This window comes from Rhinolophus sinicus, chromosome 17 (genome assembly GCF_057876585.1).
Source record: "Rhinolophus sinicus isolate RSI-liver-muscle chromosome 17, RSI-T2T, whole genome shotgun sequence".
NCBI lineage: Eukaryota > Metazoa > Chordata > Mammalia > Chiroptera > Rhinolophidae > Rhinolophus > Rhinolophus sinicus.
Window position 1 is genome coordinate 158,883,092 of NC_142517.1, and position 24,890 is coordinate 158,907,981.

Consider the following 24,890-nt stretch of genomic DNA (forward strand, 5'->3'; position numbering starts at 1 on the left):
GATTATACCATGGAAATACCAAACCAGCCTTCTGCTGCTGGTTACATAAGAGAGGAACATATGTTTACCTTGTTCTGCAACAGCAATCTGGAGTAAAGCCTGCCTCTCACCTCCCCTAGGTGATGACGTTGCTTTACTACAACTTATTAATATGTAGTTCTTTTAACTTTCCCTGAAGCAAAGATTTCTTGAGTTCTAGCTTATGCATGGCTCTGTGCCAGACACAGGATACCAGAGGAGGCGGGTATAACTCTTCTTTTTTTTTTATTAAATTTATTGAGGTGACAATTGTTAGTAAAATTACATAGATTTCAGGTGTACCTCTTAGCATCAGTGGTCCTTTTCTAGAGGAAGAGATAAAATACATACATAAATAATTATAATTCATGGCATGATGATAAGTGCTGTGAGAGGTTCAGATAACATTCAGTGGAGATCAAGAAAGGGCCTGTGGATGAAGGTGCATTTATGCTACAATATGTGGGTCTGAAGGGAGGCTATGCCTGGCAGAGGAACAAACTAGAACTGGCAGAGGCAAGAAAGTGTAAGGCATGTCCAAGAAAGAGCCACATTCTTCATCCAGTGCTACTGACACATGCCTACAAATTACAAAGATCATGCTTGAGGCAGATTATCTTTTATATGAAGCAAAAAACAAATTTGCAAGATCGTGGCACCCTCTAAAACCACTAGATGCCTCCATGGAGTCAATTCAATTCACCAGACATTCATGGAGCATCAATTGTTTTATCACCAAAGAAGAGTTTCTCTCAATCCATGAAGGCATTCTAATTTTAAACAAATGTCTCGAACATTTTCCGTATTTTAAAAAACACTTGGAGGAGATACTTTACCAATATCCTACTGGACTGGAAGAAATGTTTCCAAGAGGTATATTCTGAAATTTGATAAATTATTAGTACACAATGCAAATGTATTTCTCTTTTTCCTCTTATAATGGATCAATTTGTTTTATTAAATTGAGGATGTGTTCAATAAAAGTTACAGAATCAAGAGAGTAAGCATGTGGAAATAATAGAGCATTAGAGTTAAGCATGCAAGATTCAGAGACAAACCTACCTTGCCTCAAGTTTAATCATTTGTAAAATGGGACTAGTAATGGTATTTCCCTCCCTGGACTGTCATAAGCACTAAACGATAGTTACGGCCACTGTACCTGAGACATGTAGTAAGTTTCAAGAAATGTCAGCTCTTATTACCAGTATTATTCCTTCCTGCATCTGTGTTTACTCCCTATCAACCAAGATGGGGCCTCACAGAGAAACTATTGGCATTTGGGATGGGCGAGTTCCTTGCAGTGTGGAACTGTCCAGTGTATCGCAGCTGCTTTAGCATCCCTGTCCTCTGCCCTCTAAATGCTCGCAGTAACATTCAGGTATCGTGACAGCACCAAAAAAAGCCCCTCCACATTTCCAGCTACCTAAGGAAGCTGTACCAACTAGGAATCAATGAGCTAAACCCCCAAAAATTGTCACACACCATGTGTCCAGGTGGTCAATAACCTAGAACTTTTTCAGACAAGGGGATTCAAGAAAATACCATAAACTATTTATGAATGTAAATAACATATGCATATCAAAAAGATACGTCTACTACTCCCATAAATAAAATATATCAACTAATAAAACAAATAGTGGAATGAGCAAAAAGAACAACAAATAAAAGCTTCCTCTACATTCCGTGGTGACTCTCTGCCCTTCTGGCCACCTCCAAGTACACAAGTTCAGTTCAACCTTCATCATCTGTCATTCAGATAATTACAGTAATTCTTTAACTTATCTGGCTGATCTGCTTTTCCTCATTGTAACAAGCATTATCTTTAGAAAATGGAAATGTGATCATTGCACTTCCCAGCTTATATTTCTTCAAAGGCATCAACCTTACCTTGACGTACAAAGTCCTCCGCAGCCTAACCAGAGCCCACGTTCCCAACTCCATCTCCTGCTGACACACGTCCCTCAACACTCGGAGCAAATGCCGAATCTGTGCACTCTTCCTTGGCTTGCTCAGGCCTACACGACTTCACAACTCCCGTTCCTGCGTTCCCAAACCTCTATTATAACACCTCTTACCTTGTAGCATAATTGTTTATTTCCATGTCTTACTCATCTCTGAGTCTCCAGTTCTGGGTACCACAGGCTCTCAGTAAATGTTTGTGGAATAAATATATTCATGATCAAATTCACTGTAATTATTCACTAAAACTAGCTTTATAGCTTTCTCACCTGTTGAACTTCTCACTGACATTTCTCTAGTTTCAGGGAATAAGAAACTGCTGTAAAAGAAAAGAAACACGGGGTGGCCGGTTAGCTCAGTTGGTTAGAGCATGGTGCTAACAACACCAAGGTGGCCGGTTCGATCCCCGCATGGGCCACTGTGAGCTGCGCCCTCAAAAAAAAAAAAAAAAAAAAAACCCACATCATTGACTGTAATTCTTACATATTCTGCTTGAAACTTCCCACAAAGCCAAGTGTTCATCTTCAAATATACTCTTTCTTCTGGAAATGCTTCTCCTTGACCAGAGAGCACACTGAGTTCTTCTTAGACCCCTGTTTCCCCATCATTTTTATTCTCAGAGTCATATAGACATCATCAGTCAACTCTGCCCAGGACCAAGCTTACAGGAAGCATGTACAGGACACAGGAAATGGAAACACTGGCTCCATGGAGAAGGTTGCCATTCTCTGTAACACGACACTTTGGATCTGTGCTTTCGGGACCTGACAGGGGAAGGACCAAATGTTCTGGGAGTATAAAAGCAGATGACAAGCCCTGTCTCCCAATGCCCCCTTGTCTGATAGCTTGACCTCCTTAAAAAAGCTGGTCTTTCCCCTGCAATTTCTATGGATAGAGGATTTGACAAGTGGTTCCTTTATTTCAAAAGACCACAGCATGGTGGCTGCTCTGATACACTGACCTAACCCAAAGCGGGTCAACTATGAATGATTTAGCACCAGGTTCCCTATGGGGCCAAATGTTTACTGAATGCTCACCAAGTGCCAGGACTTTACAAGTTCTTTAAATGTCCTTTAAATATTCCCAGGAACCTCTGGGGTAGAAATTACTAACGCCGATTGCATAGTGCAGGAAACAAGCTCAGAGAGGTCAAGTGGCCCAAGGGTACACATCTGGGAAGTGATGGAGCTAAATCTCCAAGCTCCCACACCAGGCAATGTCTAGCACCAGAAAGGGTTCAGCCACAGGCTAACTATGTCCGGGGTGGATCCCTGAGAATGATGCTTCTTGGGCAGGTGAAGAAGAAGCATGGCCGGAGTTTCTACAATAGCAGGAAGAACCCGCAGTTTTGCTTGGCAGCCGGAGATTTAAATTTACATCACAGGTTTCAGCTCATTCCCACAGCTTAGCCTACCGTCTATACCGTCAAGGAAACTAAGAATTTTCTCTCTATAAAATGTGAATGATTTTAGCATAGAATGCCTGTAAATATGTACTAACTCTTCAAAAGTTATTCAAGATGCCAAATGTTCCTTCTTGAAGCAATCCTAAACAAACTCATATCATCCTTCCTGCAATGCAGACCCCCAGGTGTTCAATGCCTTTCAGGAAACGCAATGGCAGATTTGAGGTGAAGGGAGATCATTTTGTAATGTTCTTGCTTACACGCTTCATTGGCGACCAAGACATCATAAAATCATGTAAGCAGGAAGAAAATCTTCAATTATAAGGATTCTAAAAAGTAACAACATATTAGTTGTATATTTGTATGGTATTTTAAAGCTACAATCAAGCTTTACAGACTAATGCAATCAATATACCCCAACATTTTTTATAAATTCCCTCTAAATGGAGCACCCAAAGTATCCATTCAAATTCACGTCTAGATAAAAGCCAAGTTCTGTTTCATTTTATTATATCTTCATTCGGTTTTAACTTAGAAACATAAAACGCTTTAAACTTAATAGTAAAAGCTTATCCTAGAGTGAGTTTCATCATTACTTGCTACCCCCATTCTCTTTGAATATTATGTATACACTTACTTATTAAGTTTTATTTCCCTAAATCATTCTTTCAAATTGTGCTGAGATGAAAGAGCAAAGGTGTCCTTCGGCCTTCTTTTCCTTAAAACCATATATTAAAATTACCCTGGTGTGTTCCTCTGAACCTCTAACTAGCTTAAGAGTTCTTATTTGTAAGAGTAAAGCTGGCAGGGAGGGAATGAGATGAGAAGAAAATCTCTAATTTGTCATCAATAAAATAAATCAGGAAATAACCTTTAATCTTAAGAGTAGAATTTACTGATTTAGTCATTTATTTACAAAACTGATGGAAATTGTTAACAAGGAGTTAATTGATTTAAGTCACCTGATTACCAGTTAAGTAACCACACTGACTTAATCTTCTTTGAAAACATCAACTAATCATTTCCCAGGTGTCAAGGGGTAAATCGTTAAATTAAAAAATAAACCTCTGTCCTCCGCTCCAAGGGAGATTTCTTGAGTATGTTTTCTTTGCAGATTCCAATCTAGCAAAGAGACAAGTGCAAGGAAACTTTTTTCTTATATAGTTATACTGAAAGAGTTGCCATCTTTCCAGAGTTTTTTCCTCCATATAATAAAGGGGAAAAAATCAGCCTTGCAAGCTTACCATTCATGTCACTTTGAATTACTTCAAAAATGAGCTAGGAACACGTCTTGAATAAAAATGAACAAAAGAAAGGAAATTGAGACTTTCATATGGGAAAGTGAGTTTTCAAAAAAAGAATTTAAAACCTACTGTTTGTAGGATGTGTCTACAAAGCAATAGCCTAAGGGAACTTGGGGGAGGTGATTGAACTGTTCTAATCCTGACTGTGGGGGTAGTTACACAAATATATACAGGTATTAAAATGTATAGAACTATACACATACATCAAGTCAAATTTAGTCTATATTAATCTTTAAAATAAAATAAAGCACTTCATTCATGCTAATACTCAAAGCCCGCCCCTATGAGAATTGCAAAATTTTATTCCCTTCTTGACTGATAGAAAAATTAAGGCCAACCCTTTGCTCCCCACCTAATAAAGGTGGGGGGGTGGGGTCCTAAGAAAACCAGCAGTGTTACAGAAAATCAGAAAGAATACATGCTATGTGCCTTCTGTCAATCCAGTTCTCAATTAGTAGATCCACTGCTTCTCTGCAGGAAAAACAGAGCCAATTGTGTTTGATCTACTAATGTACCCACAGCAAGAAGGATGTGGAGGGAAGCAAAGTCCCAGGTCACTGTGACAAATCATGCCTAGGCCTCCCAAAGGGAAAGAGTGCTAGGGCCTTAATAAAACGCCATTCTTCTTCCCTTCACTTTCTCAGTCCTTCAATCACAGCAAAATACTTGAAAAATAAATCTGGATTACAGTGGGATTTTGTTGCACATTTCACAGTCAGCACAACTATTAAAGACCTCTTTGATTTCTCTTACAGGGAAATGAAAGTGTTAAATACAATATGCGTTCTTCTTAGCTCAAGTCCTGCTTAGTTCAAGACCCATGTTTTCTCCTGTCTGAGCTGCGGAGTTTAATTATTTACAGCAAGAAGCATCTAACTTGCTGTCTTCCAGTTAGCACGTTCAATTTTTAAACCACGCATTTTGTTTTTCACTAGAACCTCAGTTTCCAATGATTACTTAGCAAATTCTTTCAACACCTCACTGCACCAAATATTGGGGAAGAAGTAAATTTTTACGTCAGAGTGAACTGAACAAAAAGCAATTCAGAGTTTGGTACGTAAAAATTAACTATTTCGCAATTTACTTGGGAAATGTGTGTATTTTACTTTTTTCATTTGCAAATTATTTTTTGTTGCATACTAACTAGAAAAAAGATAGGATGTCCTATCAATAGTCATCATTATGGTCTAGAAAAATTATAACTTCCAGGTATATTAAATCTAAGAGCCCCCTCTCAGTCTTATTGGCACTGATGAATCCCCAAGGAATGATTGATAGAATCTTGCATCTTTATTGTTTTAGGGTCAACCACTCCTTTTGTTCTAACAATCCTATTTCAACTGAGCTAACTAGAGGGAGGAAAGCCAGGCTAGAAGGTAAGTTCTATCTTTGAGGTCCACTTGATAAGATTCACAGCAGAAACTCTCCATAGAGGCATCCTAAGAAAAAACACATGCAATGATACATTTTGCACCAGAAAAGCTGACTTAGGCAAAACAACAAAAAAGTGTAAGTTGGCTCCCTTTCAAGACTACCTCTTACCTTCTTACCTTCTTTCATCTCCCACCAAAACATACCTGCATTGGGTCTCATTTTCTCTGAAACTTCTGTGGCAAACATTTACTGTGCTTTACTATCTCAACTAACTACTTTACCTTACAGGGGTAAATATTTTTGTACTTTAACCAGAGTTTCAAGGGGAAACATGGTCTTATTCTAAAGAACTGGCTGTAATGGTGACAGAGCACACATCTTTGGCCAGGGTGAGAGATGCTTTGGACTCAAGAAACCTTTCAGCACATCAAACCCACAGACAAAGGCCTTCCCCATCTCTGTAAGAGCCGCCTCCTCAGATGTAAAGAGACTCAGTTCTCAAGTGGTTATTGATCACTTTCTTCTAGAACTTTGAATAACAGAACTTGGTAGAAATTTTTCCATCAGTATTAAACAACAACAACCTTTAAAAATCACTGTCATCCCTAATGGAAAGTTGGAATAGAACTCTATGCATGGGTAAGCATCTTTTGAACTAAAAGACATGTAATTATAGAGACAAGGACATCGCCAGATAATGGAATGCTAGTATATGAGAAAGCCAGCAGACAGGGATGGGTCAGTACCTAAAGAGCATGTAGACAAAACTAGGTTAAAGTAGAAATGTACTCTTCTCAACGGTAAGCTGTTTTGGACAGGCCTATATCGCAGGAATCTCTCTATCCTTTGTTGTACCTAGTTACATCATGTCTGGAACATGATAAGGTCTAGATAAACATGTATTGAATGAATGAATAACAGCCAAAAGTAGCACAAAAATGTCTAAGAGTTGGGTTGCAAAGGTGCTAACCTCTAAAATGAGGTCACCTTCTCTTAATATGAGCCTCATTAAGTGAGGCTTTGTCTGATTGCATAGAGGCACTATCTTCCACTTGCTCTTACTTATCCACAGTGATAACATGGAAGAAGGACTCTAGGTTCAAATCTTGGTTCCACCACTTAGTAACTGGATGGCTTTGCGCAAATTATCTCACCTGCTTTTGCTTGGTCTTTTATCCATAAAATTTGGACTGTTAATGAAGAAGCAGGTAAACTAATACTTGTAAAACACTTAGGACAGTGTTAAGCACATAGAAAGCACTCCAAAACATTTAGCCATAATTATCTAATTCATTCCCCCACGTCTCTACCCTTACATGAATGTAACTGAGTCATTCCTCTGCCTCTAACCTATTTGGTCATGGTTAAAATGGAGTCCTCAGAAGAATGGGGTCTGAAATGAGAAAGATTGTGCCCAGGGGACAAACAGCCATGGGCATTTTTCAGCATTCTGGGGCTATCTTTGGTTGGGCCCGTTTTTCCTTCATTCGTCAGGAACAAGATCCATGAACATCCTGACTAGATGTGCAATGTTCTTTCCACCACAGTCCAAGCCACCTTCTTGAGTAGAGAAACCACTACCCTCAAAAAGGGCCTTTTATCTGACCAAGGCTGTTTTCACTGTGCTGTGGTCTCAGACAGTTGTGTGTGTGTGTGTGTGTGTGTGTGTGTGTGTGTGTGTTCTGTTTAAACACAGAACAACAGTCCACTAACATAACGGTCTAAAACTTTGGCTTATCTCTGTAAAATCTATTGTATCAAATCTGTCCTAAAAATAGCAGAATGCCCACTTCTTTATGTATGGGAGATTCTCACAGGATAATGAAGTATCTGGGATGCAAGTAAAAAAGACTGATGCAGAATCAGCTACTCTCAAACACATTGGGAATCAGCAGCAGTTGGGGGCAGCAAGGCGGAGGAAAGGGGACAGTCAAATGGAGAGAAACAGCGTTGCTAAGCCACTTGTTTTCATAGAGACAGCAATTTTCTTTTTTCTCCATCAGGTCTTAATGGGGCCTCCAGGAGCTTGGGACAACACCAGGGACATGGTAATGGACTGAAATGCCCTTTCTTAGCTTTACCATCCCTGATGCAGCATCTATCCACTCATTCAACTTATATTTATTTATTTAGCCCTATTCTGGATACTAAGGATAAAGCAATGAATAAAAAAGATTAAAATCCTTACCCTGGTGGAATTTACATCTTAAGGATGGAAAGACAAAAATAAATAAACAAAGTACAATGGAGAAAGGCAATCGGGAAAGAATCAGAGAAGGCCACACTAGGAAGGTGACCTATGAGCTGTAAGAGGCAAGGAGCAAGTAATGCACAATCTGAGAGCAAGCAAGTACAAAGGCCTCAAAGGCGCTCACTACCTTGGGGAAAAGCAAAGCTGTTACTGCGCGTAGAGCCCTGCGAGTGGGGAAAGGGAGGAGATAAGGTCAGAGAGGTAACATGGAGGCAGTTGGTTAGGGTCCTATGGACCATTGTAAGGACTTGGACTCTGACTCTTTATGAGATGGAAAGCGATAGGGGACCCACCGGAGTCCCCTTCAAAGACTCTGCATGCAGTCAGCTCCTTTGGGGTCCACCTCAGCTATAGAAAGGCACCTTCTCAAGATCATGCCCTTCCGAGGACAGACACATCTAGTAACTAAGGAAGGCCACTTCAGCCTGACACAGAACATGCACAGTCAACTGTTGCCCCAGAGACCCCCCTTTAGATGGACTGAGGCCTTGTCATAGTTCAACTTCTTCTGCCCATCTCTGTGTTCTCTTTCCTTCATGGACATTAATCTTAATTAACATCTTGCACTTCAAACTCCAACTCAGTATCTATTTCTGGACAACCCAACTTGTATGTGACGGAAACCAACTGAGCTTTTGAGCAGAGCAGTGACATGATCTGACTGATGTTCCAAAAAGGTGTCGAGCATAGACAGAAGGGGAACAGGAGGAAGCAGGATGCTCAATAAGGAAGCTATGGCAATATTCCAGGGAAGAGGGGACTTGAATCGTGCACAACAAGTGAAGATGGTGAAAAGTGATTAGACTCTAGATAGATTTTAAAGAATGAAATAATGGGATTTTCTGATGGATTTGGATGTGAGGCATAAAAGAAAAAGAGGAGTCAAAGTAGAGTCTGAGGTTTGGAGTCTGAGCAAAGATGGAGCAGCCATATACTACGTGTGGAAGTTTATGTGGAAAGCAGGTTTGGGGCATCAGTGAAGATCAGGAGCTCAGTTTTGGACAGAAGTCTGAGAGGACTATTGGACAGTCAGGTGGATGTGTCAGACAAGCAGTTGGACATACGGTTCTGAAGTTTAGGGTAGTGGTCTGGATTAGATTCATAAATCTGGAAGTTGTCAGCATATAGACGGTATTTAAAGCCGTAAGACAAGATGAGGCTACCAAAGAAGCAGCAGATAGAGAAGCAGATGACAGAGATGAAAAGAAGTCAGGGAGATGAACAGGAACAAGCCTGAAATGCCAGGGAAATACTAAGGAGAAGCCAGCAAGGAAGGAAGGAAACCCGGAGAATGTGGTTTCTGGGAAGCCAAAATAGGTGTTTCAGGGAGGAAGGCACTGCTGAACAGTTAAATAAGTCCAGAGCTGAGAAAGAATGGTTGCAATTAACACCATGGAGTACATCAGTGATCTTGGCAAGAGAAATATCTGTCGGAAGGAAGGTGGCCTACATGGCATGAATTTGAGGCAAATTCGAGCAGAGAACTTACAGTGGATATAGACAAATATAATAAGGAATTTTGCTACAAAGATGAACAGAGAAAATAGGGTGACAACCAGAAGAGAATGTGGGGCAAAGAGGATTTTATAAGACAGGTGACAATGGCTGTAGGTTGAAGTACAGGTGACGATGGCTGAGTTATGGGCATTTGTAGAGTTCTCTTCTGATTGCTTCTGTTTTCAGATTTAGAAGAAGCAACATCATTTGAACAGCTGATAATGGAGGTTTGAAGAAAGAGAGGATGCAAGGAAGTAGGAAAGTGAGTGGTCTAGCCAGGCAGTAGGTCTTAAAGTTGAGATGAATTTAAAGTGCGACGAGTCAGCATAGTCCTGTGTTTTTCTCCTGGCACATTCAGCGACAGCAATGCAGATATGGAGAATTAGACTCAACCAGGACTACGGTTTTGCAGAGCACAACAGAGCAAGATAAAGGTCCAGGCTGCTGAGGACATAGTCAAGGAAGTGATGCTAAGGATGGGCCACAAAATATTGCTGAGGAAGTAAATAAATGAGGGATTCGAAGGACAGTGAAGAGATGGTAGGATCAACAGACTATAAGTCCCAGTGGGGTCAACAAAGAGTTGGATTTAGGATATAAAAAAAAATCCTATAAGGTTTCCCAATACTCCATTCCAACCATGGAATAGAGGTGGCTTAAAGCAGACAGACAGCTGCTTTAGATGCCAGTGGGCTCTGTCAGGGATACTCTGAGATGAATCCATGACTTGGGTTAGAAAGGATTAGAAGACCAACAGTTGTTCAACTCAAAGAATCTAAGGTTCTTAGATGGGAGGAAGGGCTTTAAGAGTGCCCAGGGAAAGAACAAAGAATACAATTAAGACACAAACAATGGCTAAAGGGAGAGATTGTCACGTTGGCCAGGAAAGATGTCCAGTGATGGGGGCAGTACTTCCTATCACCTTCAGATGTGAAAGAATAGTTTTCCTTGTCACTGTAACTACCTTGCAATTTCCCCACCCAAAAGAAATAATAGATTTAACAGTTCTACTTCACTGCCACTGGAAGTAATTGGCCATGGTGTTAGTTCCTCTCTGAGTTTCAGTTTACAAAAGTAAAATAAAAGAGGTTACCTAGATCAGTAGTTCCCAAGCTGTCTGACCCTCAGAATCACCTGGAAACAGAAAAAAACAGATTCCTATACTCCTGATTTATAAGTGTAGGTTTTGGCCTAACTATATATCTTTTAAAGCTCCCTAGGTGATTTTGATGATATGCCAAGGTTGGGGAGTTAACTAATTTCTATCTAGGGCCCTTAGCAATTATAACATTCTGTAAGTTGCAATGACAGCATGTTTTGAGAATATAACTGAAATCTTCTCAAAGTTGAATTGCCCCTCGATCAAGACAACATGTAGCCCCATTTGCCCTGGCAGCTATAATATAACAATATAGGAAGCCAGACTGAAAACCAAGCTGAAACCTAGAAGGGAGTAGAGTCAAGAAAAACACAAAGAAAGAGAACTGGAGCCCTGACTGCACCTCACCTGAACTCCTCTCTGCCTCAGAAGTTTTTACTTACAAGAGCCAATAAATACCCTTTATTGTTTAAGCCAGTTTGCAATGGGTTTTCTATTTCTTGATCCTCCACACCCTTCCCCAGATCAAAATTAAACCAGCGTGGAAGTACATGCAGGATTTTCTCCTCTTTTTTAGTAAGAGTAAAATGTAGGTAAGATTGAAATATTTCAAATAAAAGTTGAAAATAAATTTAACTTAAATTTAACTTTATCTGAGGATCACCCCATGAAATAAATGATTTTTTTTTATTTTTTAGCCTTTACTCGGAAGTTTCTCCTTGTTAATGAGATTAAAAACCAAAAACTTGGGCCCAAAACGACAAAACAAATCTCTAACACTATCAGACAGGATGTTTTCATGTGGGAATCCAAGAAAGTCTAACATAACAGAATTCAGAACTATAGCTACTGTCTTCTTCCCCCTTTTCAGATTTCCTCAATACCTGTTGAACCCTCAAAAGTAGATTAAGTTGTTAATGTGAATCAGTAGATCAGTGAGTAAAGCTTATTTTCAAAGTTACTAAGAATCTTCATGTATTATTGGCTGATAGCACATAAACTTAAAGGAGACCTCTGGTATTGCTTACAAACTTGGATCTCAAGATCTGGACAATAAACAAGCCATTGTATCCATGGTAACAGTGCCTTAACTTTTCAATGAACAGAATGGTAATTACATTTACTCCTTGCATTCATTTCTCACTGTTTCCAATAACCTTGGGGGTCAGGCATGACCTGAGGGTTAATGACCAAAAGCATAGGGATTTCAACATGAAACTTCACATTGTCTAACCTGTCATTTTTTTCTAAGAGACTTGTATTTCCTTGCTTTGGCACTGCCCTAAGTCAGAAGTACCCGAATATAAAAGTTAACCATCTTACTTTTAGAATGATAATGTTTCTAGTTTCTCAGTATATGCTATTAGAAGTAAGACTTAAAGACAAGCAAAAAAACAATCAGCATAGAATGCATATATTTAGTATTTCTGATTTAACCCAGGGATGTGTGAAAGATACCTGGTATACTATACGAGTATATGGAAGAAGTCCCTAGGGTAAATGCTACAGACTCTTGGATTTGCACCAACATGTATTCTGTCTCCATAGAAGTATCTTAATATGCCTCCAAACCTGTCTTCTCTCTTCTTTCTCTCTACCCCATCTCATAGCTGAGGTCTAGTGTCTGGAAAAGGGGCACAGTATTAGGAATATAAACAAGGGAGCAGAGTAAGTTAGGAAAGGAGCATGGGCCTAAGATTCACTGGAAACTGATATCATCCAATGAACTCAAGAGCTCCTGTACTCTAATCTTTCAGCTCATTTTCCAGAACTTTCCTGTCCATCACAAAGGCATTCTCCAAATAAGAATTCTTTTTTCTTTTTTTTTTAAGATTTTATTGGGGAAAGGGAACAGGACTTTATTGGGGAACAGTGTACTTCCAGGACTTTTTTCCAAGTCAAGTTGTTGTCCTTTCAATCTTAGTTGTGGAGGGTGCCGTTCAGCTTCAAGTTGTTGTCCTTTCAGTCTTAGTTGTGGAGGGCGCAGCTCAGCTCCAGTTCCAGTTGCCGTTGCTAGTTGCAGGGGGCACAGCCCACCATCTCTTGTGGGAGTCGAACTGGCAACCTTGTGGTTTGAGAGGATGTGCTCCAATCAACTGAGCCATCTGGGAGCTCAGCGGCAGCTCAGCTTAAGGTGCCGTGTTCAATCTTAGTTGCAGGGGGCACTGCCCACCATCTCTTGCGGGACTCGAGGAATTGAACCGGCAACCTTGTGGTTGAGAGCCCACTGGCCCATGTGGGAATCGAACCAGCAGCCTTCGGAGTTAGGAGCATGGAGCTCTAACCGCCTGAGTCACCGGGCCGGCCCCAAATAAGAATTCTTTATGCTACAAATAAACCTTCTCGAATTCCTTCTTTCTCCTGTTCTCCTTCTAAACTTAAAGCTGCAACCTGATCACATGAACAGAGTCCCATGTCTTTTGTTCTAATGTTCCCAATACTTTCCCTCCTTCAATTCATTGAGTTATCTATCCCAGGACTGCCTGCTCTTGAGAAATTTCTATAGCCTTTTCAACTCTGTCTTCATATATAAAATGAAAATATTAACATCAGTTGGTTTTATCTAATAAGGTGTAACCTGTTGTTTTTGTACACCAGCATCTAGTCACCATCCTCCTGGCAGTTTTACCCAGTTTCCCTCTGGGGTCCATCCTTAGTCCATGACTTCAAGGACCATGCGTGTGACCCAAGCGTAAGCCATGGGCACACTTTATGGCCCTGGATAGACTGATTGGTTCTCCAATGAGCATCTGACCTAAGCAGAGCCCCTAAGATGCACCTGAGACTTCTGCTGAGAACAATTAAAACAAACACTCTTGCTCTTAACTGGTGGACATAACATGAAAGGATATGGCTCCAGGAGTCACAAACAGCCATCTTATAACAACAGAGGAGAACAAGTTTGAGAACTGTCATCTCAGAGCCAGGAGATTGAGAGAGAAACCAGATCAGCATGACATAGGCTGAGCCCCCATTTTATAATAGGTTGAGCCAAATGAGATTGCCAATATTTCATTATTTATAACCTAGAAACACAGTAATCCCATAAGGTTCAACCCAATAGCTGTATCTTTTCAATTACATACTTTAACAAACTTCTTTTTTGGCTTCAAAGCAGTTTAACTTAGGTTTCTGACATTTACAAACATAAGAGTCCAGACTAATACGTAAAGTTGTTGTAGCAACTTTATGTCAACATGCACAAGTACATCATTCAAAGGACTACTTATTAAAAATAAAAAATGGAAAAAATAAATAAATAATGGAATATATAAAAAACTTAAATGCTTGATGAGGGTAATAATGATGGATAGAAATACATAGGAGACTTCACAGTCTGAAAAACTTTTCACACTCACTGTCTCACTTAATCAGCATAACTACCTAATGTGCCCACTTTGCATATAAGAAAACTGATCCAGAACAGTTGAGTATGTTGTACTGAATTTCCCAGGTAGTGAATGGCAGACTTGGGATTGAAACTGAGGTCTTCTAACCCCAAAATCTCACTCTTCCCACTTCATCTCACAATGCTGAGATTATTGAAAAATTGCTTAGGAAACATTTGCCCAGATCCCTATGGAACACATGAAGCACCAAAAAAGTCTCTAACATTTCAAAACAACTACCAATCTGATCATTTTAAAGAAGCAGCCCAAAACTGAGGCTGAAACATGTCAAATCTTCCTAATGTTGGTAAGATCCTGACCAGCGTTATTAGAAACTAGTAAACGATTACCTAAGAAGCTTAAATGCAAAGTTGCTGTCTACTATAACTGTAACCTAGACCCCTCTTTTCATTTCTCATCCTCCTTAACCTCTGTTGTATTGGTACTACTGACTCACTGACACACGGGAAACACTTCATAAATGCTTTTGTGGAACACCACAATGCTGACAATGTTTAAAAACTCCTTCAGATCACAAAGTTAATAGCGTATGATATGACCATTTGAGTTATGCAACAAAGGCTCCATCAGACTCATTTTCGCCATCGTAGAACAGGGCTTCAAAATTAGTACCTTTTTAGTTTTTCTATATCATACAGTCAACTGTGAGAATCCCTTTCCTTTCAATTCAACCAACTTTTGTAAGCACCCTTTACTTTTTACATAACTTGTTCTAACTACCAGAACTTAACAGAAACCCCAAAGCTGATACAGCGGTACCTCGGTTTTTTAACATAATCCGTTCTGGAAGACCATTCGCGTTCTGAAATGTTCGGAAACTGAGGCATGTTTTCCCCATAGAAAGTAACGCAAAATGGATTAATCCGTCCAGACCTTTAAAATCAACCCCTAAAACTGCAAATTTAGCATGAATTTTACTATCTAATGATACCATAGATCCATAAAATTCATGGTGTTCGTAAACCGAAATGTGCGTCAACAGAGACGTTCGAAAACTGAGGTACCACTGTATTACAATGTGCTTCAAATCACACAGGAAATAGACCTAGGCTCCCAATATCATTATTAAAACTGATTTAAAATGTAAGTAAACATTATTTAAAAGTGAACAATGTTTTTAGGATGCCTGCTTAAAGAACGCGGACACTGATTCACCATGACCTAATAATTATTACCTTGAATAAAATTAAAAACCTAGTCACGTAGCAGCCTGCACTATGAAACCCAGAGATCTTCAGGAATTTGCTTTGATGGGCCAAGATTTTGACAAATGGACCTAAGGGTATGGTCTTTGGGAGTTGGAGCACTGTGACGACGTAAGTTCTAGACCAAGCTGAAAGCATACGGTGGATGGTCGCATTAATCTATCATACGATTCCTCTTAGGCCTGGGATAGGTGACCCATCCAACTTTTTAAGCTTCACCAAGATTATATTTTCAACATATTTTGCCTCATCTGATAATTCAGGATCAACAGAAAAGGAATCTAGAAAATTCCTCACCAGCCAGGCTGGGGACATTCAAGGGACAGGTATATAAACATGGTTAAGTGGCAAATGAGGAGGCTTGGGTTGATTTTAGCTCTAGTGAAAACCATAAGCCCTTAGGGAAGACACTTAACTCACATTCCCTCTCACTCCCTTCAGTCCCCTCCCTTCCCTCTGGGGTTTAGTTGCTTCCCTATAAAATAATGCAATTAGACCAGTTGATATCTAAGGTTTCCTCCAGCTATAAAAGTATAATTTTCTATTAAAACAGGACAGCCACATGATTGAAGGGAGTTTAAGCAGAAAGCCTATAAAGACAGGCAAGGAAGAACTTCAAGCAGAGAAAGAGAAGCCAATTGCTGTGAAATAAAAGCAGCAGCAGTGAGGTATCAGAGATGTGATAAAACCAAAATGTTGCATGTTTGTTATTGGTCCCACATTCTTTTAAACATAAACTTCACTGGAAACTGGAATTGTCATAAAAGCTGATATTAACTATAAAGGGCATAACCAACCTTTTATTGGATGAAAGGATTTAACTTTGTTAAAGATCAATACCATTTTCTCAAAAAACTTCAAATTACATCCTTGGATTTTGGGAATTCCTCAAATGAAATATTAGTGAAAAATGCTTAAAGACTTTCCTATGTGCATTTGGAAACTGGAAATATGAATAGTGAGCAAAAGAATGTTACTTTAACTGTTGGTCAATTTAATAAATAAATATTTGCTAGTTTATGATCAATGTCTATATGCCTTACACCATATTAAGCACTTTTATCTCTGTATGTTGATAAAAACACCACAGAATCAATTATCTTATTATCATATCAATTTTGCAGATAAGCAACCTGATCAATGCAAAGTAAAGTGACTTCCCCAAAATCACACAGCTAGAAAGTGGCAAAGCCATTGCTGGGTTCAGGCTTTGCAAAACTTTTTTTAAAAAAGCATTATACAAAATATGAAGAAAATGCAAATAATTTTTATCTGCAGATGTGCCATGATTATTTAAAAAGACAAAGGATAAAGCACTCAGAGTTCTTTTCTAATGATACAAAGTTTGCAGTAAGATCTTACCTAAAACGTGGTGCTAAAATAAGGGCATTTACAATGTCATCCTACTTTACTTCATCTGATAAGTCAGAATCAAAAACAAGAATCTAAAAATCTTAACCTTCCAGGCTGAGGACATTCAGAGAACAAGTACGTAAAAATGATAAAGTAGGAAGACTGGGAGTGAAGATACTTGGGTTTAGGTCATAGAAATGTGAAAAGAATTTCTGAAAAAAAATGTCTACAGTTAGGGAGCAGCAGGTGGATTTTACCTCATGTGGCAAAGACTTACTTACAAAATGTCCCTCAGCTTCTTTAGTCACCTCACACATGGGTAGTAACTTAAGGAGCACAATATTTTTCATACAAAACAAAAGAAACAGAAAAACACAGAGAGAGCCAGATACTTTAGCAGTTCAATTATAGCCTCCGGAGTCAGACTTTCTTGGATTGCCTCACAGCTCTGCCATTTTCTAGCAATGTGACCTTTGGCAAGTCACTTAATTGCTCTGTGCCTCCATTTCCCCTCTATAAAATAGAGAGAGTAAAAGTACCTACTTTAAAGGGGTCTTAGGAAGATTAGATGAGTCAATAAGTATAAAATACTTAGAACAAGACCTGCCACACATATAAGTGTATATGTTACTATTACTATACATATTATGTTATACATTATTATTATAGAATAAAAGACAGATGGATCTAAACTACCAAGAAGAGTAAGTATAGGTTATTTGGCGACTAAACCACCAATCTAGGGGAGAGAACATCTGTTTTAGTTGTATGGGGACAACCCAGATGTATCCCAGATGAATCCGGATAAGATTTCCTTTTGCCAGGCAGTAACAGGAACATATAGTAAATCCTATCCCTATATTTAGGACGAGATATATATAACCCTAAACGCTGAGGCAAACCCTCCACAATAATAATAAATCTTCTTTCTGTGTAACCAACACTGAGAAAAGGTGTTCAGAGTAAGAATTATTAACAGCTCCCCCTGCCTCTCCTCCCTTTCCAAAGATTTTTACAAGACCAGTGGGATTTGTTGGCGTTTCCAAACTTCTTCCCAGGAAGTCTGAAATGGGTACTGCTAGGAGTTGCTGTATAATTACTTAGTTGATTCCCTCTAAGGAGCTTACGCTAAGAATTGAGGAAAGAAAGCAGATTAACCATTTGAATACATGCCGCGGCCCATCCACAAGCCCTCCCCAATCTCCGCCATAAATGGGGGTTTCTACAGTCCTCACCCGTCAACCCCAATATGTGATCCAGGAAAATCAATGTATTGCTTTGACTAATCCTACAACAATAGGGGTTTCGTTTTATTGTGGGGCAATTAAGTTGTCCGACGTAAGGAACAGGAGAGAGGGTGGTACTCTCCCATCCCCACAGACAGATTAGCCCCCGTGGAGGCAGCAGCGTTCTCTGTCTGTCTGGTGGTGGGTCACACGCGGCTCCCGGCTGCTACCTAGCAACGCAAAGCCGGGGAGAGACCTCGCGGGTTCCCCTGCCTCCTCCTCTTCACACTTCCCATTCATCCCTAGTGTTTCTCCCTTTCTCTCTTCCTTTCTCTCTCTCTCTCTCTCTCTCTCTCTCTCTCTCTCTCTCTCTCTCTCTCTCTCTCGCTCTCTCTCTCTCCCCCCTTCTCCTCCCCCTCCCCCTCCTCTCTCTCTCTCTCCCCCCTCCCTCCCTCCGTCCTCTCCCTCTCCCTCCCTCCCCGCTGCGCTCCCGGTCCTCAAGCTCTCTCTCCCCTCCTTCTCTTTCTTACCCTCTGTACTTGCTCCTATTCTCTGTCCTCTTCCCCCTTACAGTTTTTATTCTCTCCACTTCTTCCTCCCTCTCTTTCTCTGCCTGTTTCTGTAAAAACGTAAACTCTCCGACAACCTGAGAGAAGTTCGAAGTGTTTCATACCAGAAACTTTCTCCATTCGAGCGCTCCAAACTCTGGCCGCGCAGACGCGCCCCATTCATCAACACAAAAGCCCCCACCACCCGGATGGAAAGGAAAACCTTTCAAGAAAATGCTTGAGTGTATCAGCCGCTCTCTCAGCCAATCCCACTTCCCAGCCTTATCTTGGCTCGCAAGTGATCTGTATCAAGATGCGGTCTCTTGGGGGTCACCGCGGGACCAAGTTTCGCTGGTGGAAAGAGGCGGGGGTGCTTTCGCCCGCAGCCTGGGCGAGCAAAGGGATCTCCCCCGCGGGGCGCTGCAGGTGGAAAACTGAGCAAGGAGCAGCGCGGAGGACCGCTCAGCCCTGGAGAGTATAAACAGGGGCAGGGGGGAGCACAGGCTGAGCACTGATAGGGGAGACCTTCATTCTCAGGGTTCCAACCGCAAAGTGCTTTCCAGAAGAGTCGGTACAAACTCGCGTGGGAACAAAGACGGGGTCCCCGTGGGGTGCGCTGTCACCAAAACCGGCGGGGCTGCTTTCTCAAGTTTGCGGCTGCTCAGTTCCCGGGCGGGCAAAGGAGGGGCGCTCCTGCTTGCCTCTCACTGGGCAACCTGAGCGCCCCCGGGGGAGCCGCTCCGGCGCCGCCGCCCGCCCTGGCCCTGGCCGGGCCTCGCTCTGCTCTGCCCGCCTGCGGACTCGACCCTGTCACCGCCGGGGAAGTCCGGCGCTCCGAGCGGAGCTCAGCCGGGAAGGAGCTTACCTTGGCCACTGGCCGGCGCCAGGCAGGCAGCGAAAGCCAGCAGCAGCGTGCACGCCACTGCCGCCACCCTGCGCTCCATCCCGCCGACGGCCGAGGGCTCCGGCCTCGCCGTTCCTTCCCTGGGAGGTGGGCGCGCGTCGCACACAGCAGCAGCAGCAGCGCTTCAGCTCGCGAGCGCTCTGTTAGACCCGCGCCTCGGCGGGCTCCTACTAGCAGAAAGCTGGCCCGCCCGAGGCGTCCCGTTTTTCTACCCGCGCCAGTCCCCACCCTCCAGACAGTGCATAAAGCCCTTTAGACCCGACCGCCCCGGAACTAGCATGCGGGAATCCAGCGGGGAAGGCCCCCTGCCGCCCGGCCCGCCCCCTGCATTTTGCCGCTCAGAGGAGTGGGGACTCGAACGCGTGCTCACACGTGCACACTCCACACGTACTCACTCATACATAGTTTCACACAATCGCACACACTCCTCACTGTCACGCAAACGGACACACGCAGTTCACGCGCGTGTACAAACACTCCTCAGTCACACACACACGTGTGCGCACACTCCACACTCAAAAACACTGACACACGTGCACGCAGACTTCACAGCTACATACTCTTCATTCAGACGCGCTCACACGCCTCACAGTCACACACTCATATGGGAACACGTACACTGATTCACACACGCAGGCACGAGCTGTCCTAGCCTCTCCGCAGGATTTGCCTCCGCACAGAAGTCGGGTTGGCAATCCACGGGGAAATGTGCCTCCGACACAGTCTTTTAAAAGGAATAAAAATAAGAGAAGGAAGAGAAAGAAAGAGGAAAGGGAATGAGTTAAGAGCCTGCTGGAGAGATTTGTGATCATTCTCTAGTCTGCAATCCCTAGGCTCCCTCGGACACCCAGAGAGTTCAGGCTTGGAGATGGAGTGCTCTGTGTTTTTACGTTGTGGAGGGGGTTGACTCCATGTTGGGGAGGAGGTTGGATCCTTGTTTAGCTTTTCTTAAGCACCATATCTACAGGTGTCACGGCCAGCTCGCACTTCTTACAATTCTGTTCATTTTGAAGTAAAATTGCAAAGAATGAACGTCTTCTCGATCGTGCGGGTGCCCCTTTAAACGAGGAAGAAGCGTTAAGGGGTTCAGAGAACTCCGCCGCTCCCTTCTTTGGTGCAGCGGTAAGTCTGGCTGACCGGGAACCAGCCCCCAAGAGCACTGCAAGTGACCCTTACACTCCCCGTCAGAGCATCGTCCTCAGCCGGTCCGTGACACCAGAGCTGACAGAAAGAAAGGGGGGGTTGGTGCACAACCAACTCCCTGGCCCTGGGAGCCCTGTGTGAGGAAGGGATGCTTCCAGACCTGAGGTCGCCCCCAAAATCTCCTGCCCCTGTTCCAGGACGAACTTCGCATTGGAGCCCCAGGCTCCGAGTCCTGGTCCAGACTCAGGAGCCGCTCCTCTCTTCCAGAGGCGGTAACCGTGCAGGCGGCAGCCCACTTTCCGCGTAGTCCCGGGGCAGGGTCCCTCCGCCTCGCCCTCCCCAGGGGCGAGAACCTGCCAGTTAATGCCACCCCCTCCTCCCCAGAGCACGGATCGTCTGGGGCTCTGCTGATCCTCAGCAGTCCGGATCGCGTACCCTCCGTGGGTTTTAGAGGTTTATGAAGCTTTGCGGAGGTGGGGGTGGGGGGGCGACAGGTATTACTTTTGAGACTAAAAGAGAGAGGGAGAATTAAACGCAGAAAGAAAAAACTAAGCCTTAAAGAGTAGGATGTGAGAAAGGGCGGGAGAGATTTCGTGGGTTTCTTTTCGAGATTTCTGAATTTGGAAATCCAGAGTTCTCTGCTCTGGCCAGTCACCGGAACGCTATTTGCCTTACTGCCGCGCGGGGGATGAGGCAGGATTGGGGACCTGATGGGGGGGGGGGGGAGCCGCGAAATGAGGAGGATGAGCCTGGTGGGAGGAGAGAAGCTGCGAGGGGGCAAGAAGCTGAGCTTTAGTCTTGGCTGATTTATGCCGGTTCCGGGCGGCCGGGGCGATGGTACGAGACCGCGCGGAGGTCAGGCCAATCCGACGCCCGCCGGGGCCGCTGCGTAGTCATTGAGCGTCCCCGCACCCGCGCGTTGCGAAGAACAGCGGAGAGTGCTAGGAAGGCGCGCGCCTGGGCCCGCGGGCAGGCTGGGGGACTGCATGCGCAGGAGGAGGGTCGCTCCTAGTACACGCGTGGGCGCGAGAGGGTGAGAGAGTGTATGTGTGCGCGCGCGTGTGTGTCCTTTCACTATAGCAGCCGAGGCTCCAAACATTCCTTTCTGCACTGAAGGGTTTTCTTCCTCATTGTTGTCTTTGTGCTCCTGTGTTGCCAACTTACTGGAATTCCTGACGTGGTTGCACAGCAGGGCTCAGGCTGATCGTAGGAGCCAGCTGCGTTTGTGTACAGGCCGACCCCGCCGGTAATCCCAGAATAACGCCGGAGAAGGGGGGGGGGGGGGGGAATGGAGGGAGAACGGGAGGGAGGAGAGCAGATAAAGGTTGGGGATAAGGGACGACTAACAGCACGGTCCATCATTTCCAACACTGTGTATGTAAACTCACACGTTCACACCCTCTTCCACTAAAAAGAAAAAAGAAAAAAACCGTAACTTTCTCAGTGCAACCCAAACTCGTGCCGCTTTTGCAGCCCGCACTAAGTACGTGTTTATCTCCGGCATCTAGTCCGGAGAATGCTATATTTGGAGGGTTAAATCTAAGCACCGAGCTCTGGGAAACCCAGGTTATTGCACTTGTGATTTAAGTCAGCATTGTTTCTATACCATGCAAAAGTGTAGTATCTTTCTTTTCTACATTGCTGTATACATATATTTACATGAGACTTTACAGAGTGGTTAACCAAAAGAGGTGATGAAAGTGCAAAAAATGAAATTTATCCTAATAATTGTATGTCAATTAACTTCCTTGGTATACTTTTGACTTGTCTGTATTATTTTACTGATGCGTCTCAACACCAAATTACTGGAAATATTGTCAGAGCATTTTTTTTCCTGTCCGGAACCAATTTCTGATTTTTGCAATGGGCAAGAAGTTGTAAAATCTCCTTGAGTAAAATCCAACTTCAGTTTGCTATTAATTCAACCCAGATTGACCTCCTGAGCGCCAGAGAGCCAACTACCCACTGAATGGCTCCAATCCAATGTTCCTAAAACCAGAAATTCAACATGATGGAGCCTGAACCAAAAACCTTCAGTGTTCCTTATCTCAGTAAGAGGCACCATCATCTGCCCCAGAGGCCAAGGCCTTAACCCATCATTCTTGACTCCGCCCTCTTTTCCCCACCCCCATATGCAATCAATCATGAAATTCTGTTAGCTCAAGTTCCTCAATCTATTTCTCTCTCTCCAACCCACCCACTTCTCTCAACCTCACTGCCAGGAGCCGCAAACCTCTCATCTGAATTATGGCAAGAGCTTTATAAAGGGCTGATTGCCCATGTTGCCCCCTCCCATCTATCTATCTATTTTCCATTCTGCAAGCAGACAACACAAAGTGATATTTCCAACAGACGAGTGCTTTCACACTAAAGTCATTACCCATTAGAGGGTTCTGAAATCAATTTAGTAGGTCAGACAGAATAATTTTCAAACGAAATAAAACAGAATAGGACCTAAAATAACCTCCATATAGAAAGGATATGTATTGTTTTACTAAACTCTTTTTTCAGATATATATACAGTATCACCATGTAAAATATGTTTCTTATTATACATCTCAATCGAAAATATTTTGAAGTATCTCTCCACAAATTACTTATTCTTTTTAAAAAGTAAACAGTAATTTTAAGTGGAGAAACTGACATGTTTTAATAGGTTTTATTATTATTTAGGTATGGTAAGGTCAACAGATCAGGAGAGGACTGCCATTGAAAAGATAGTTTCTTATACTCACAGATCCCACTAGAGGGAATACAGATCATACCTTTGGGGGCCACCCAGGGAACCACCGAAGTCTTCACTCTGAGAGGGACAGTAGGGGTGGGGGGAACTATGGGCAAGCACCTCTACTGTGGTTTCCAAGGGAAGGAGCAGGTAGGCAGTGTAAGCAGGTTTAGGACTAGCTAGTTAGTATTTGAAAAGCACTCCAAAGGGAGACAATGAGGGAGGCAGAAGGTCAAGGCAAGGTGACAAGGCATACTAACTATCAGCTTGCCCAAAACAAGGTGTGTCCAGCACATGCTTGCAGGGCAGGTGTTAGGGCATCAAGATTTCAGGAATGTGGTAAACACAACATATACCCCATGGTATTACTGACAAAAATGCATAATCTGAATCTAATCATGAGAATGTGTCAGACAAACATAAACTGAGGATCATTCTTTAAATAACCAACCTGTGTTCATCAAAAAATGACCAGGTCATGAAAGACAAAGGAAGGCTCAGAAACTTTTCACAGATAAGACAACTAAGTGCAACACATGGTCTTGGGTTGGACTTGGACTGGGGGATAAGTAGCTCTAAAGGTATTATTGAGAAAGTCAGTGGCATTTAAACATGGACTGATTGGATAATAGTATCATACAACCTTAAATTGTCTGATACTGGTTATAAAAGTGAATGTCCTTGTTTTTAGGAAATATACCGTGAAGTACTTAGGGGTTCATGATTTTGCAACTCTCAAATAATTCAGAAAAAAAAGTGTGTGTGTGTGTGTGTGTGTGTGTGTGTGTCTGTGTCTGTGTCTGTGTCTGTGTGTTAGGAAGAGAGAAAAGAAATGGGCAAGAGTATGTGGGAGTTTTTTGCACTATTCTTGCAACTTTTCTGGGAGCTTGAAATTAAATTAAAATAAAATGATTTTTTTAAGTTTGAGAAATTTTGCATTAACTCATAAGTTCCACAAGGATTTTTCCTTTCTTTGCTCCTATTATTCCCTTTGTCTAGAACACTCTTTCCTTCCCATTCCTCCCCTTCCTCTGGCTAATTTTCCAGTCTCATCTAAAATATCTCCTCTTCTTCCAGGAAGCTTTCCATAACTCCCCATACTGACTTAGAAAGAACATCTTCTTTTTTTTTTTTTTTCTTTTAATGTAATTGTAATGTTTTATTTGTTACAAGTCTACTTAACAAACAGTTATTTCTACTCTATAGCATTCACAGAGAAATGGTTTCTCTTTCCCTCTTTCTCACACCTACAGATATATTTTTTTATTTCACTAACTAATGTTTTATCAGGTTTGAGTAATTGTTCAAAATTACATTATTACATAATATGTTTCTGAAAGCAGCAAGCAGAAAAGATGGTTAGTACCTGTTAACCTAAAAACAAATGAAATGTGACAGTGGTCCATATTTCAGGGCCCAAGGAACATGTCCCACTGAGTTCTCAGTCAGCAGCCAGCCTCAGGGCCCAC

General features: G+C 42.4%; 1 protein-coding gene and 1 non-coding gene across 2 annotated transcripts in view; one reads left to right on the forward strand and one right to left on the reverse strand.

Annotated features, from left to right (window-relative positions):
• LRP2 (LDL receptor related protein 2) overlaps positions 1–19,787 on the reverse strand; it is a 196,828-nt gene extending 177,041 nt beyond the window's left edge. The window contains exon 1 of the mRNA XM_019727374.3: positions 19,515–19,787. Coding sequence (XP_019582933.3) covers positions 19,515–19,593 — 79 coding nt within the window. The 5' untranslated portion in view covers positions 19,594–19,787. The remainder of the gene's footprint in view (positions 1–19,514) is intronic.
• Positions 2,322–2,395, forward strand: TRNAV-AAC (transfer RNA valine (anticodon AAC)). Its single transcript has one exon. It is a non-coding gene; the product is annotated as a tRNA-Val (tRNA).
• Positions 19,788–24,890: the final 5,103 nt, after the last annotated feature.